At 33.1% G+C, this 17,571-nt stretch overlaps 1 protein-coding gene across 2 annotated transcripts in view; it reads right to left on the bottom strand.

Annotated features, from left to right (window-relative positions):
- Window positions 1–16,997, bottom strand: part of LIN28B (lin-28 homolog B) — a 95,785-nt gene extending 78,788 nt beyond the window's left edge. Inside the window, exons 1-2 of one of the 2 annotated variants that reach the window (XM_036220404.1) lie at window positions 16,923–16,997; window positions 9,174–9,361 (exon numbers count right to left, since the gene is read on the bottom strand). In XM_036220404.1, coding sequence (XP_036076297.1) covers window positions 9,174–9,361; window positions 16,923–16,959 — 225 coding nt within the window. In that variant the 5' untranslated portion in view covers window positions 16,960–16,997. Of the gene's footprint in view, window positions 1–9,173; window positions 9,362–10,212; window positions 10,270–16,922 lie in introns of those variants that run through there. The other variant, XM_016126181.2, reaches the window with a different exon arrangement.
- Window positions 16,998–17,571: the final 574 nt, after the last annotated feature.

The following is a 17,571-nucleotide window of genomic DNA, read 5'->3' as shown; positions in this document are numbered from 1 at the left end:
TATCGTATCACCGCACTTTCACTACCAACAGGATGCTTTTATAACATCTTATAAAATAAAATGTACTTAAATAAAATCATAAGCATCAAATAAGCAGCAATGCAATGAAAAACTTCTAAAAATAGTAAAATTAACTCATTTTGAGTCATAATCAAGCATTAATCATTTGTTTTATACTCCAGGCTTTACTATAAATATAATATAAAGGGTTTTTTTTTTCTTCTTCTTCTTCTTTTTTTTTTTTTTCTTTTTTTTTTTTGCAGAGCAGAAAGGCAGGATTTACAAGTGGCCCAAGGAAAAGATAAGCGGTGAATAGTTCTGACCCCAGTTTTTCTGGCTTGATCAAGTGGGTCTGCAACCTGAGCCAAAGGGCGCAAATTCCTCACCATTCAAAATTCTTCAATGGCATGGGGGAGGAAACAGTGAAAGGAGCAAACATGCAAATCCAACTGTACTTAGATTTGATATTTTGGTATTCAACTAAAAATCTTAATTAGAAAGCTAAAAAATGAGGTCAATATTGTAGTTAAATTTCTGGCTCATTGTTTAACCAATCCTAAAAAGAGATTTAATAAGATTTTTTTCTTGTTAAAATTAAAAATGATTCATTCATTTATCTTTTTAAATATGATACACTAAACTGTTAGGTATGTGTCTCTAGTATCATTTAATTTATTTAAAGGAGTTGCTGAAAAGTGTAATCAGTTTCTAAGCACCAGTCTTTCTATATTATTAAAAAAATGTATTATTAAAATCATACTTTGAAAAAAAGTTGATAGAATTCATTCCAAGCTTTAAAATACATCAATAATCAATTAAGCATTTAAGGTGATAAATATAACCTGTGTTGTCAGCCTTCTGTTACAGATTCAGCTAAGGATAAAGATGATTCATTTGAATGAAAAAAACATTAATATAAAATGATTTAAGCATTATAGTATCTGGGAACACCTCAGTACTGGCCTAGGGAATTGCTTACAAAGCTTAAGGAAAGAAATGGTCATAAACAAATCCTGGTTAAAATAAAATTAATTTTAAATTTACATAGTCTTTATGTAAAACTGACCAAAAAAATCTTATTATCAAATTAAACTTACAAGTTTTTGAAATAGAGGCCAACTTTCAGATTAACAAAAGTAATAAATTTAAGTGGGTTTTGATTTTTAAAAGTGGACTGTTATAACAATAGTTTAAAGCAGCTGGAAAAAATTAAGTATGTTATTAATAGCACAATAAAATAGTATGGTTCTAAGCATCTGTAAAGATAGTTTCTATGTATGAAATCTGAAAACTCTATATTTTAAAATTGATGAGAAATCGTTTCACTCAAAACTTAAAAAACAACATTTTAAAATTAGTTATCCCCAAATTAAATGAGTAGAGGCTATATAATTGGACATTTTAACAAGTGTAAATATTACATCAGAAAACTTTTTCTTTGCTTTTATACCTTGTATAAAAAGAATGAGAACTGGAAAATTTTTATGAAAAAGTTTGCTAAAAGAAAGAAAACAAAAATATATATAGCAAGCTGAAGAGCGGAACTTTTAAATCTATCATCTATCATACAATAGTTTACACTTAGCATGTGATCAATAAAAAATAGTTGAATAAATTATTGAACCAGAAATTTTTCTAGAGTAACCATTTTCTTAAAAGATAATACTTTTATATGACAATAAGCCATTTTGTTAACTTACACCTCTTAAGAATGTTAATACAAAAACTCAGTTGAGACAGAAATTAATTTCCCACAAGAAATATGAATATCAATAAACCTAAATCCCCTCTCCATTAGCTAAGAAGTTAGTTTATATTGTATGAAAAGTACAAGATTAGTGAAATGGATATTAGTCTTACTTTCACCAGCATAGAAACTATTGGTGTAAAAATAATTTCCAAGCAGAAAAAAGTAGAGAAACAAAACACATGAAAATAAATGTAAACTGTATTTGATAAAAGATACTGGATTCTAGCCTATGTGTGACAAGACAAAGTTAAAAAAAAACCGGGTTAGTGAACCAGTAATGTAATGTATAAATAATCATATAGGACAGCTGAGCCTGAGACAACTAAGCCTCTTCTCTTCAAGGGTGTCTACAAATGGACACAAAGGAACTCATTGAGGTGATTTAATATTCTATATCATGACAGTGGTAGTGGTGGTTATACAATTTGTCAAAACTCATCTAATCGTATACTTAAATTTGGTGAATTTTATTCTACATAAGTTATACCTCATTAAAACTGACAAGGTAAAAAGTAAGTAAAATAAATGATGTGGGATTCCTATCTTTTAAAAATTCTGACAACGCTTTATATGGTGAAAGTATTAATAAAAATATCATGCTTGAAATAAAGATTAAAATTTGGAATTGCTACAGTTTTTAAGTTTTTTTTTCGCATATTACCTCAATTGATCTTTACCCTACTCCTCAAAAATAGGGAGAGAATATTGACCATATTTTACCCAGGAGAACAGTGAAATTCTGAGGATGTGACTAGCCAATAGTAAGGAACCAACCAAGTGGCAGAGCCAAACCCAAACCTTCATTTCCACTGTTTTTTTCCTCACTCTACCATGTTACTTCTCCTTAGTAATAACTACATACAACATTGTTATGTCTTTACTATTTCCCAAGGTCTGTGTTAAAAGCTTTACATGTGAAACATTTCATCCTCATTATAAACCTCTTCAAGGTGGATACATTTTTGTCCCTTTGTTTATAGGATACCAAGACACTGACAAAGTAACTTACTTTCCCTCCAGATACATAATAAACTAGAATTTGACTATTGATCTATTTGACCAGATTCTGTACCATTATATAGTATTTCATAAAGATTAGATAATTGTTAACAGAATAATAGACATGAAATTATCATAGAAAGAAAGTCTATTTAAAACAATATTTTTTCCTTAACTTATACTGAAGAATATATAAACTGGATATGTATACCTGAAGACATAGGTAAATTCTCATGATACAACAAACTATTAAAAATATCTGTGTAATAAAATTATTCCCAAACCTCAGTTTATCTCTTGATACTTTAAACAGTATTAAATACCATAAAATTATAATTAAAAGCCTTGTAGTTCACTGTAATGAAAATTAAGCTATTTATACAACACATTTTGCCAAATTTTAAAGAGAGCACATGAAAGATGATGCCAATTTAGTTTTTCACCATTGATACATGCCGCCAAAAATAACTTAACCATAATTTTACTTTGGCAAAGACTAGTTTACATTTTAGTTTATTTATTCAACACATATTTGCTATGCAGTTTATGTAACATCTCTACTCTTTTCAACAATCTGAAAAGTTAGGTATTACTCTAACTTAGAGCTGATTATAGAAAAAAATGTAAGACTAAATCTGTCAACTACTCAATTATTGAGGGTGGGGGTAAAACTGTATCAGATTATTTTCCAATTTGTTGAAGATAAAATTAATCCTGATGTATCAAAATGTAACACAACACTTTTGTTACTTATTTGATAGAATACTCACTAAAAGATCATTTCTAAATGTACCCCACTGACATGCAATGTATCTTCTTGAATGTTATACTGTTATCACATTTTCTGTTATTAGATGTTATAGTCAAATTATTTTAGAGAGGGATATAAATCATTTGAATTTCTTGTGTCTGTATATGTTACAATACTATAACCTGCAGCAACTTTCCATTACTTAAAATTCAGTGAGAAATATCTCAAGGTATGATAATAAAATAACTATTTTATTTATTTCATATTTAACTCCAAATCAAGTCTATATAATATATTTAAAGACTTTCCAATTTAATTAATTAGAACTATCAGTTTGTTTAGGTTAACTTGGTTTAGAAATAAGAATACAATGCACTATATTTTTAACTTCTAGGTTAAGTGTAATACTAAAAAAAATAGGATATACAAAACTATCCTCAATATTTAAGTAATTTCTGAAAAGGAAAAATTCAACTAAATTCAAATAATAAGGGTTCTTTGCTTTCCTAAAGTAACAAAATTTACAATAAAGGACACAGTTTTTAATCTACTATGTTGAGTGCAGGTAACAAAATTTTAAAAATTTATGAAACCCAAGAACTCTGAGATGAATTAAAAGATAGGTTAAAGAAAGATGTTATGCTGAATACTTAGTAAGTGGTTTGTGGTTTCAACTTGGTATAAAAAACAATTCTGTAATTTGTTGCCTTCATTAATAGTGAATGATTTTTTTAAAAAGAAGAATCAAACATAAGAAAGAGGAATATACTTAGGAGTTATATCAATAATCTTTAAGATGAGAAAAGAAGACCAAGTCTTAAATATGCACCCAATTCACATTTCATGTTTAAATTGAATATGAAAAAGATTATCTTTTTAGAAGGATACAAAAAAAGGTCTTGAAAATAAAAAGGAAAATAATATCTTTTATAAGACAAAATCTTATAGAACTTTGATTTAAATGCCATTTAATGTGAATGAGTAGCTTTAAAGCATTTAGTTCAGGATTATTCAGAATTGGTCGACTGGGCATATTGTCTTGAAAATTTATTAGGTTTAGGAACTATTTTCAAAATATCAAAATGCATAACTCACCAACTAATGTTCTACAATGTTACATGATCATATTTTAAAATTTCCAAGATTTCTCTAAATAATTTTTTAGGAACTGAAATTTTCAATGGACCTGAGAATAATCATCATCATCTATTCTGCATATGAAAAATGTTCTCATGCTAAACTATGACAAAAGTAGATATGACTAGTAAATTGGTGATGAAATACTATGAAATGCCTTTAAATATAAACATATTGAAATGTTTTAAAATTTTATAATTAATATCGAAAACACTGAGATTTGAACTCTATACTATACCAACTGAATTGTGTATAATATTTAAAATTTTCACATAAATATGACTATTAGTTACCTCCAATGTTTTCATCTTATATTAATAAAATGTTTTAAACTTATCAGTTACAATAATTATTCTTATTTCTTCTATTTCCATTACTCTTTGAGATGTTTTCTAAGCAAATAAAAGGAACAAAAAACATACGAAATCTTTGTAATATGGACCTTTGTATTCTCCAGAGATCAAACTATAAATTTATAAATTAGAAATAAAGAGCATAAGAAGAAAACCTCAGTACTTGAAAAGTAATGAAGAATTCAACATCAAATTATTAAAAAATATATATAAGCCTGCTGAATAATGGCAGCTAAATTGAAGCCATTTTGAATTACTTTCTCTTTGAAAACAATTCTTACATAATTTGTGAAATGAAATACACATGCATCTTAAAAAAATTCTTTGATGGCAAAGAATTCCAAATACAACCCAAGTGAAAAAAAATATTATGCAAATGAGATTAAGAGAGGGCAATAAGGAAAATAGATTCTATCTCTCCCCTAAACGAATTAAGTTTCAGATGATCATTAGGTAAGATAATGACTTTGGATATAAGTGTCAAAATCTATGTAAAGAAAAACTTACAGGATAACAAATATCAACAGGTAGTTATTGGAGAACACCGCCCTTCTCCAGAAAAGATCTAATATTTAATTACTGTGTTATTCATCTAAAGTACCGTCAAATATTTGTCCTATTAAAAGCTTTTAATATTTCAAAAAGTTTTCAAAGACCTTTCCAGGTAATTTAAACATCTTAGCCCACAATCTACCTGTTGATGCAAATTTTTACAATCCATTAACAAAAAATTGAAAGAAGTATTAAGAACGTACAAAACAATTGTATTCTAATTGATGAAATTGCCTTATAGGAACTTAGAATTACAAATCGTGTTAACCATGTAACTCTTCAACTGAGAGACAAATTATGTCTTGCACTAGACTCTAAAGTAAGAAAGTCCTACAAATTTATGCTATTTACAAACTAAATCATGATCAAAATTTTCAAATTTTGAATATTAAATATTTTAAGGAACATTTCAAAAACAGTGTGCAGTGACAAAATTCAAAAATAATATTTATACATTTTTGTTAAGTTTTTAAAATTAAAATATTCAGTATTGAAGGCTGTTTCAGTATTAACATGTGTCGGAATACATATATATTAACAGTATATAAAAATAAGATCATTTAAATCACAAGTTAACATTAGCAAGTCAAATGAAGACTGTCATTTTAAGCCACCAATGAATGGTCACACACCGTTCTCAAACAGGAGAATCTCACTGCATTTATCAACAAGTCTAAAGATAGGGAAAGTGCAGCACCTAAGTCATGTGTTTCTGTTTGAGGAGCTGGTGACATTACAGAAACTAATAGGTTGTATTATTGCTAACAAATTTTAAATAAAACTAGGTTAACAAAATTAGGTAACATCTATTTTTTAAAATACATATATACGTTCTCTTCATTTCCTGGCAACTGAATTATTGTTTTTTATATCCAGTTCTTGGCAGTCAATATTTTCAAAAGAGAAAAATATATCCTGGGTTTTTAAATATTATTTTACAGAAACCAATTTATTTTCTTATTTCCTCAGGTATAGACTATTAAGAATATGTCTCCAAATATTTAAAAAAATCCATCGACACATAATACTTCTGAACACTCATCATATATTTAAAATGAGTAGATATTGGTCCAGAAGAACAATTAAATTTCCTAATTATCCATAATATCTATCTTTCATAACAGAAGAGTATATAGACATGAGGAAAAAAATCTAGTTTATAATTATACATAAAACCTAGTATGCTTTTGAAATTGCTGAAAGTAAAAATGGCAGCAAAAACAACTGAAAACATTTTTAAAACTTTTTTAAAATAGTCCTGAATTGCAACCTGATTCTATAAGCAATGCTCACATGATACCTACACATATCATTTATGACCATCTAATTGTTACTTGTGGCTGCTTGGCTAAAATCAGTAGTATTCCTACCTTTTTCAAAACAGTTATTCACATGGTTTATATGCGATTTATGTTAAGTCTCAGTATAAGACAGAAATCTAGACATCAAAAAGAAGCAACTGATATCTAAATAATCTTTCCCTAGGAAAAAACCCGAGATATATTTTAAAAAGAAACAAATACTGTAACTAGCAAAAAAAAAATCTCCTAAAATATCACTTTCTAATTTTAAATGTAAAGATTATCACAGTCTGTTTTTTTACATCACAAAAGCGCTAATACTTAAGTCTTATTTACTTTTTACATACTTCTTCCTAAGAATGTACATTCTTCTGAAGACTACCGATATACATATTTAAAGAGAATTTTTATCACATCATTTTAACATTGTTCTTTTAGTAAACATATGATGTATAACAGAAGATTAAAGCAACTCTTAAATAATCAATTATTATACTCTGGAAACTGTTTGCTATCTATAAAACTTTTCTAGCAATACAGTATTCCTTAATTCAGTGAATATAGGAATGTTTATTAACATATAATCATTGAACAGCTTAAATTTGGATGTCTCATGGTTCTAAACATTAATATTGATTAATAAGATATCTAACATTTGAATATATTAAAAGGTAAACATAGAAAACCAAATTATAACAAGGTGTGATCAGACAAAGAAGAAAGGGCTGTTTTTTTCATTCATCTATAAAACAAATTTATGAGATCGTAAAGAACAATTTAACAACCTAGAGAAGGTTCAAAGGGGGGAAAGCCAGAGCCTGACAGAAATGGATCTGTCAATGATTTCAGTCATTCAGTCTAGGGAGGAAAAAAGAAATGTGGCTTCATTTTGCAAGGTAAAGTAGGAGGCATAAAATTCAGTAGCCTGTCTGTGGACTTCTATTTATGCATTTAAACACTGTTTCAATTCACAGATTATGCTGATTCTTCCACATGTAAACAGCCAATAATGATGGCCAGGCCTTAGGAAAGGAAAACACACACCATACAGCAAGGTCAGGAAGCTACCAAGCACCACAGGACAACAGATCAAAACAATGGTTTCATGTTTTTCTATTGTTTATAAACTTAATTTAAAGATGATTCCTTAGGGAGAAAAGGAGGTTGTAAATATTATCAAGGACATACAACATAGAATCAAACAAAATATATAATTTTCACTCAAATAGACTATTTCTTGCATGTATCTATGTCAGTCAACCTACAGTATTGATAGTCATTCATAAAAATTTTAACATAAATGTCAAGCCAAACTAAACCTCTTTAATCTTAAATCCCTTTACTCCTATCTAAGAATTAATTATGACAGATAACTTAGAGTTCTTTGACTTCTTTCAATGAAATATTCAACCTTGCAAACTGTAAACATTTTTTTTTTTTTACTATAGAGAGATTAAGCAACAGAGAGGAGTGGATTGGAAGAGGATGAGGTATTAATTTGCTTGTTTCTGGATAAAATCTTGAAAATGAGAGGCGACGACATTCTGATGATATTAAGCATCTTAACAAATTACAACACACTATAAGCAATAGTGGAAATTTACCCCAAGTAGGAGACTAGCACATTTTAAACATACAGGCTAGAGCCGCCTCTGGCCACATGTTTCTCTGAGTTCAGTCTCTTAAAGAGACAGTATCCTTTGGACCTATGCCCTACAGGGAGCACATTTTTAAAATGTTTGATTACCAAGCATCCTCTCTTGCTTTTCTTCAAGTCCATACTAGGCCAACAGTATTCTACTTTATTTGACTGTAAAATCCAATTATTTTGACTTAAATCTACAAATGACTACTGGGCAGAGATTAAATAACAAGGAAAACTACCACCTAGTGATATCTACAAATACGGGGACCTATAGATTTCTTATAACATCAATTTTTTTTTTTTTTTTTTTTTTTTACTTAAGACGCTCAATGTTTCTTCATTCATTTGCCCACTCATTCACCGGCCATAGGCGACAGTATACTGTATTCCATAACAACGGAAGCTACACCACCGCAATTTTGCTGTCGAATGAAGGGAGGAACTTGCTAATACAGTCAACCAGCACCCAAGCAGTAAAATTTCAAAGATTTTATTTTCTGTTCAGGAAAAGATACTCAGGAAGGGGCCCAAACAGCACCCTAAAAACTGTGTTAACTCGTGACTATAAGGAAGATCTTGTCTTTCAATATATCTAAGGGCACATTATTGTAAAGCCATTGACAAAACTACTGACCCGCTCCACGTGGAAAAAGGTAAAGAGGGGGGTGAAAAAAGTTTGGCTTACTTGGTGTACGAATACATCGACTGGAATATCCAAGGGGCTTCCCTCTCGGTTTATCATGGAGATGAATCCAAATCCCATTCGCACATTGAACCACTTACAGTGGCCAGTTCCGTGCAAAACCTGGGATTCCTCCTCTACCTGCTCCGGCAGCTTCCCGGGCTCTTCTCCACCACCTTTGCTTGCCCCGCCTGAGTGGAACAGGACAAAAAAAGTCAGTCAGTCTGTACTGCCATACAGTTCACTGAAAGTAAGAGAGAAAAGAAAAAAAAAAAAACTGCTTGGAGGCTGGGGAGAGAGGAAATAAGAAAAACATGATTAAGTGGTTGATTCCTTCTTTTCTACAGAAAATATTTAAAATGAAAATGGCTAAAAGGGGAAGCGGGGGAGGGGAAGCCACACTGTTCTATGGATCACATCCACTTCCACGTTTCAGTATAGACGTGTACTTTTTCATTTAACTCCATTTTCCAGCTACATATTACATTACGGCACAAGATACTTTACTTGCATATTGCTGATTTAACACTGATCCCATTTACAAAGAGAAAATTTCAGAGAAACTCTTTTCTCTGCGGGCACGAGGAGAAAAGAGAAATCGCGAAGATGGTTAGAACTACTTTAATGCACATGCGGCGGCAGCGAATCCAGGGTTATCTGCAATGTGCATCTGCCCCCCACCCCCCCCCCCGCCCCGATAACTTTCAATTAAAGTTGGGGTGGGATGGGGGAGGGGGCAGGTGTATAAAAGTTTTCTTGGGCTCACTAACTGAAACTGCGCTTAATCACACTCAAACAATTCAAACAATAGCCCCCTGAAAGCTTTTCAAGTTGTGAATCAGTGTGGGCGGTACAAAACATTTTTGGAGATCTGTAACAATAGGTTGCAGAAAGCCCCATTGCGCGATGGGGGGTGGGGGTAATGCCCAGTATTGGGGTAAAACCGGGAAGGGGGGGAACGGCAAAGAAGGATGGGAGAGGGGGAGGGGGGAGAGAAAGGAAGAGAGAAAATCACAGTAAAACAATAGAAAAGAAAATTAACCTTCGGCCATGTTGCCCCACGGGCCCTCTGCTCCAAACTCGTGAGATGAAAACTTTCCCTTTGGAACGGAGTGATCTTCTGCATCAATCTAACATCTTGATTTTGTGCGATCACAAATTTAGCTCGCATGGTCTAATGTGCTTTCCCTCTTTTGATTTTTTTCTCTTCTCTCTCCAGTTTCTGGCCCCCTGAGCACACGTGACTTTGTCAATTACATGCTTTCTTGCTACTAATTTCACCTCGGATCCTTAAGGGGCTGGCAAGAGGAAGAGATAACCAATCGCCATTTCATCTATGCTGACATCAAAATAATTTATGAATGAACACGAAAAACTCAAACATGTTATCTAAAAGACATTTTGGGACGCTTCTTTACGATTAATCAGAATGCCGATTTTGTGCTTTTACTTAAACACAATGGAGGGTCCTTCTGAATCGTCGATTTAGAAAAACGGCACAGTCATATATGTGCCTTACACACAAGCCTGTCCAAATAATCTCATTTAGGGGAAAAAAAAAAGCCATCTAAATAAAGCAACGGATGTTACGCTTTTTTTCCTCCCTAAGAATTCAATTGATCGATAGCAGTAAACCTGCTTGGGACGCAAATTTCATATTTTTCAGTTCTTAGAAGGAAATACATAATTTCCAAAAAACCTAATTAAACCTAATTACATTCCTGTGAAAGTTTGGATAATCGTAATGTACACCTACAATACGAAAAAAACCACAATTACTTGATGGTGCCCTGAAATTTTTTCAAATTTGAAATAAAATCCTACAGGAAAAAATTGCTATCACCTTCACGTAGTAAAATTGTGTTTAGGTTTATCATTTCGGAACACTTTGGAGGGGGTTGGTAAGAAATTGTACTTCACAGGTTTCTCCGCCATCTCTTTCCGGGGGAGGAGATGTGATTAATGACTTCCTAAATAACAGCCCAGTTTTCCAGCCTAACATAGAGTGAACCTCAATCAGTGGCGATTGTTCCCCAAGAGCAAGACGACGTAGGGCAAGGAGGGGGAGGGGTTCTCCAGGCAGGGGAGGTGAAGAGGAGCCGCCAGCAGAGGCGGCTGCAGAGCCAGAGAAAGAGGTGGGGGAGAAAAAAGCGGGCGCCGGTGGGGGGAGGGGTGAAGAAAGAGGCAAGTAGGAGAAAAAAGGTAAATTCATGTAATATTGACTGACCCTGACATTTTAAAAGTCAACTACCAGTGGATAGAAGAGTGGAATAAACGAAAATTTAATAACGGATTAGGCTCCTACCGTCCCGTCCCCGGTCCGGCCCTTGTTTCAAAATGCTTTCCCCTTACCTTTCAAATTAGTTCAAATGATTGTAGATTACTAGATGCTGACACCAATATTACCGCCCTCATCGAATACAATAAATATCATAGATCAACTAGAAATGCTTTACTTCCTTTAAAGTAGAAAATATCGCCCGTTTTTGAAAGATTAAAATGCACCACCACTCTTTCCCCCACCCCACCCCCATTTTCTTAAACAAGCAGTTTACGGAGAAACTGTACAGATACCACTTCCCTTAGGCAAAGCTACCGAGTTGACCCTCCCCCACCAAACCCGCAATCCCCTTCGGTCTCTCCAAACGTCCACACTGCTAACTCCTAACACTCCTGACACTTTCACACAAACTAAAATGTAGGGATCTTGAATCTAAAAGCTTTTGAAAATTCACATACAGCACCTATGTACACCTCCTCTCCATATTAAAGAACTAAATATAAATGTATACTAATTAGTTCGGATCTGAAGTGAATGGATGTATATTTATGCTATTTTCCGCTGTTTGTGGTAAAAGGTGTCAACCAAGACATGCATTTGTAAAGATTTTTCGTGTTTATTTCTTGTTGTTTCTCCGAAAATGGGGCAAAGTTTTCTCATTTTATTTACTTTGCGGGGATAACCATGTATCAGCTGGTAGGGAGGAAAGGAAAAGTGTGAAAATCCAAATGATTTTGAAAGAGTAACAAAAGCTAGAGGATCTCAAAAAATTATTTGTTAAAACATTTATTAGGCATTATTTTAATAGTAGAAATCAACTGATTACATGAAGTAACTTTAATGATGACATTCCAGGTTAAACATTTCACATACAAAATAGAAAATACTAAAATAAGTTGAGTTTTAAAAAAATATTTTAAATGAAATAACTACTTTTGGAAATCAACATCTGGTTAAGAAAAAAATCTGAAAAAGTATTATGTAAGTTGAGGGGAAAAGCTGTTACTTATGTAAAAGTAGTTGTAAAATTCACAGGCCAGTATAGTCACTGACACACATTTACAAACAATATTTTATCTGTTTGTTTTAATTAGAAAATTGTTTAATCATAAAATCGGAAATAATTGATTCTGAATTCTTGTTTATTAGTGACTTTAGAGAAATTCAAACCTATCAACAATTAGATGAAAAGTGTGAAATGCCATAACTGAACCACATAGGATGGTACAGTTATGAGATTCACCTTCTGCACTGATTGGGGGCCTCCACTATTAGTGGAATTAAGGTAGGGTTCACTGGACTGGTCACTGGTGTCAGAGGTTATCGACTCATTCATTTCCTGAGAGGGACATCAGCCTTTCAAGTTGTGTAGAAGGCTTTTTCCAACTGGTAACTCTGAGAAATTCTCTAACATTCATTCACAAAGAATTTAAGGCAACTGCATTTACATACCTTGGGGGTGGGGTAAAGAGGGAGAGAAGGGAAGAGGGAAGGGTATAGGGAGGAGGAGGGAAGGATATTGGGAAGGAAGAGAAGTGAAGAAAACAGTGAGAAACAAAATATCACCATTTCAGGGATGTGGTACTGTCTTCTACATAGATTCTTCTTTTGTGTACTCCCCCCTCCCCTTCTTTTGAGCCCAAGATCCTTTAATAAAACTGAACATAATCTCTCTAAGCTCATAGAATGCTTCTATCACATAAAATGGTCCTATGAATCTCCTAGAATGCTTTCCAATTTGTCACCTTCCTGAAGTCTTCTGGTTTTAATTTTTTTCTCATTTCCTACTTGTTTTTAGTGCCAGAAAGACCTGTGCTTGACTCAAAACGCATGTTTTATACTTGTGAAAGCCAAATGTTTTAGTAAGTTGATTTATCATAGTTCTTTCAAAATGTCTTTAAAATAAGTTCAAGTAGCAACAAAGAATTGTCAATGCACGGGGGGGGGGGGAGGCGGGGTTGGTAAAAAAATCAAGGAAATAACCTAGCATAATGCCTGCTGGTTATCATACTCTAAGGTTTCTCCATTTAAAAAGCTAAGTACACATGTTCGCAGCTGTTGGTGTGTGTGTGTGTGTGTGTGCGTGTTTATCCAACAGTACAATGCAAGGAGCCAAAAGAGGTGCCAGAGCCCACCGTCGTTGTCTTCCTATAAGCAACGAGTGACTTCTATCAAACCAGAAACAATGCTTCGGTTCTTCTTAAAACTAGGAGGAGGGGCTGTGGCATTGCAGCAAGCGACTCCACCCGTGCTCCCCTCCCGGCAAATAAGGCCAGGCTCAGGAGCCCCAGCGCTGCCTTTGCAGCCGTGTATCTTCACGCGCAGCTCGCGCCCCAGGGTCCCAGAGACCCCCAGGCCAGCGGATCTGCCCTTTCCCTCCACCTCCACCCCCTCCACTTCCTCTCCTCTTTCTCTAGTCACCTTTCCCTTTATTCAACACATCACCACCTCCTCTCTACAAGTGGAGCGGTTCAGAAGAAGGCTAATGGTTTCTCACTAATTAAGGGATTTTACATTTGTCATTGTGTCCCCAAGAACACCAAACAAAGGAAACCCTTGCCTTCACCACTATGGAAGGCAATACTTGGCACAATCGACTACTTTTACTGCCTTTCCAGACATATATGATTTATAATTCGATCCCTTTGTCAGGTGTCAGTCTCGGAAATATAAGTGAAGCAGAAGGAAAAGGGGACTCTGGAGCACCCGAAAAAATGACCACTGCCATCACCCGCCTCCACTCCCCTACCAGGCCGTGCCTAAAATGGAGCGGTCTCCAGACTCCTGGCGCCGTACTTTAGTGCAGCCACGAAAACATCGCCGTGCGCCTTCGGAGGATCAGGAAAAGCCGTAGGCCTGGAAGAGGGTGGGGGTCGGCCCCAGGAGATTTTAGGGAACCCACCCTATGGCCTCAGCGTGAGGTTTTTAGCCTAAAAGTTGCGACGCGCACGTCGGGCAAACTATTCGGGATCCCTCCCACCGCGTTTCAGCAAACTACCTGGCAAATAACTTTCTTTAAATTCTTACAATTCGGAGTCAAATGAAAGGAGTACTCGGCTGGATGCCTTGATCTTATAGTAAAGGCACTTCAGAATACGGGGGCATTTTGTTTTTGTTTCCGAAAAGCAAAATTCCGTTCTCATTTAATTTCCTTATCTGGTAGCAAAATGCTCTGGCTTAACATAATTGTTCCAATTTGAGAATTTTTACACAGTTGTAAAAGTCTCTTAAAATGTTTTTCTTTAAATATCTCAACACACTTCCACAGATTTAAATAAAATTATAGAAAATACAGGAACTTATTAGCATATATTTAAAATTTTCTAGACAAATTGCTTTCATATTTCAAAAACAATCATTTTCAAATGTTTCTTTTTGGTTTGTTACATTTCAGCAAAGTATTTAGAACAATAAATAAAATTATTCAGAAAAGGGGCAGTATTTTAAGACCACCATTTTGTAGAAAGTTCCTTTAAAAAAACTGAAATAGCAAAAAAAAAAAAAAAAAATCCTGTTCCATTAACATACTCCCTCAATGAAAAGAAAAAATAAAAATGTTATTACTCCTCCCAAATTGCTTCTGAAAGTGCCAACACTTTCTTAAATGATTTTAATCAGAACAAAAAGATAGAAAAATCATTTTGTAATAACACTATAGTTTTACACAGAATTGCACAAAAAGCTTCATGTTTTATAAGAAAAATGAGTACTTTTCACCTGTACTACTTGAACATGTATTTCATAATTTAAAGATCTTCTGTAGTATATATTCTGAGTCTGTAGAAATGACACTAAATAATATAAACGTAATTCTTTCCCCTTCCCTAAGGCAATGAATGAAAGTTGATTCTATAACAATCTCATCGAAATAAATAATCAACTGAAATAAGAGTGTGGACTGTTTCCTAGGTATTTATTTTAATATTTTCATTTTGGATTTATTTGGAAGAAGATGACAGGTGGATGGAAAACAGGAAGGAAAAGAACAGTGGGGGAATAAAAGATCAGGCCAGTGGGAAGAAATCTTCAGCCTTCACAGATAGATGCTTGTGTGGGAAAAAAATCTGTGGAGAAAGAGCATCCAGCTAGAAACTGGAGGCCAGAATTCTGGTCCCATTTATCGACCTTGTGACCTTGCTAATCACTAAGCTTCTCTGAGCCTCAGTTTACTTATCTGCAAAGTGAGGAGACAGGATAAGTTGATTTTCGAGTCTTTCAGTTTAAATGTAATCTCTGGAAATAACCTTTCTTTTGGAGAATATGGAACCTCTCCCGGACAACCCCTTTTTAATCACAAGGAAACACAGACATGAAACTTTATTGCAGTCACTTAACACATTGGTGTTAACATTTTTTCCCAACAGAAACGAAAAAGGTCTCTCGACTGCCTCCAGTTTGCCCCATGAAAAAACCACAATCTATAGTAATCAGAAACTAGTTGGTAATTTAAAATATTGTAGCAACTTTTCAGAATCTTCTTTTTCATGATACTCATTAGAGCATCATCTCCATGTCAAAGGATTCACTCTAGAAAAAAGGAAAGTGTTTGTCAAATGACAATGCCTATCAGTGGTTCCTCATTAAATCTTTTGATTCCTACTATTTTCCTCTTGCTATCTACAATCCTAAAATTTATAAGCTTAATAACATAATAACGTCTTTTACTTGTACTAATTAATGCTCATAAACTTTTTCATATTACAGCTCTTAAGTGTGTTTTCAAAGTAATATTATTAGTCAAGATAGAGTCAAGATACTAAATTCATCGAAACATAAACTGGAGTATTACATTATCAAATAAAACTTACTGAAAAAATGTTGTAAATTCTGTTAATTTCAATAATATAAAATATTTATGTACTGAAAAATCTAGGTTTTATAGTACATCTAAATAATTGAAATGTACAAAAACATCTAAGTTTAAAATGTTAAAAGTTCAAGACTCATTTTTGCAGTATAATGAGGAACAAATATGATACAAGTTCATGAAAATCAAAATAAATGGAACTTTCCAAAATTAGGGAAATTTCCTAATTACTTGAAAAATGTCTAATATATTGTTCTGCTTATATTATGGTAAATTACTTGAAAGTAGCACCAAATCTCTATCTTTTAAATTAATTTAACATATATTTATGAATGCCTATTTTGCTATGAGAGTCACACAAATGAACAAGCTACAAATAATTTTCATTCAGCTCCATAAGCATGTAAATATCTATTTTGGTCAAGTTATGAAAAGGGAATCACAAAATCTAATATTGCTAAAATCAGGAGGAAAAGGAGTTAATAGGAACATTTCATCCATGCATTCTGGGGGAGTATGTTTATAGATGGAGTGATCTGGAGTACAGTAGGATATGGTACCTATCTTGCCAAAGTGAATTCCTGAAGGTTGTCAAGTTTTCTCACATGCCTCTACTGTTCTTTTTAAACAAAAGTAAAGTATTGAAATAAAAAAAAAGACTAACCTGGGGCTGATGAAACTTGGTTGAATGACCTCATCATCTTCTGAAGAACCTAAAATCAGAAAGCTCAAGTCAGTACTATATTAATTGCCTAATTAATTGCCTTCTTCAGTTTAATGACTCATTAGAAAGCAATAAAATGCCTAAGTTTTGACTCTGTGAAGTCAAAGACTCAGCTAGCAAAATTAGATAACCAACTGGTAAAAACTTGCCTTTCATTCTTATTAAAAAACACAGGTTTAAAAAAAATGTTTAAAAAAAAACATTCATAACAAGACCATTATGATGTAGTCCAATATCCCAATTTCATGAATTATACAGTTAAATTTTTAAAAAATATTTATTATTACACTGTAATTCAAGAATCCCATTTTTTAAAACCAGTTAAAAAATCAACCCAATCCACAATAGTGTGTTTCTTGATGAACTTACTCGACTATTCTCTTCAGATATATTTTAGAAGATAATGAGAACCTAATTGTGGTACTACATCATCGATATTAGGTCTCTCTGTTACTTTGAGAAAAATTACATTAATGGTAATACATTTAATCATTAAGTATATCTAATTAAAGGTATTAACATGCATTATCTCAGATTTTGAAAAGCAACAACTGTTCTTTTTAAAAGATATAAGTACTGATGTTTCTAA

Source organism: Rousettus aegyptiacus, unplaced genomic scaffold (assembly GCF_014176215.1).
Source record: "Rousettus aegyptiacus isolate mRouAeg1 unplaced genomic scaffold, mRouAeg1.p scaffold_m13_p_1, whole genome shotgun sequence".
Lineage (NCBI taxonomy): Eukaryota > Metazoa > Chordata > Mammalia > Chiroptera > Pteropodidae > Rousettus > Rousettus aegyptiacus.
Note: the sequence above shows the minus strand (reverse complement) of the source record. Positions and strands in the feature narration are given on the sequence as shown.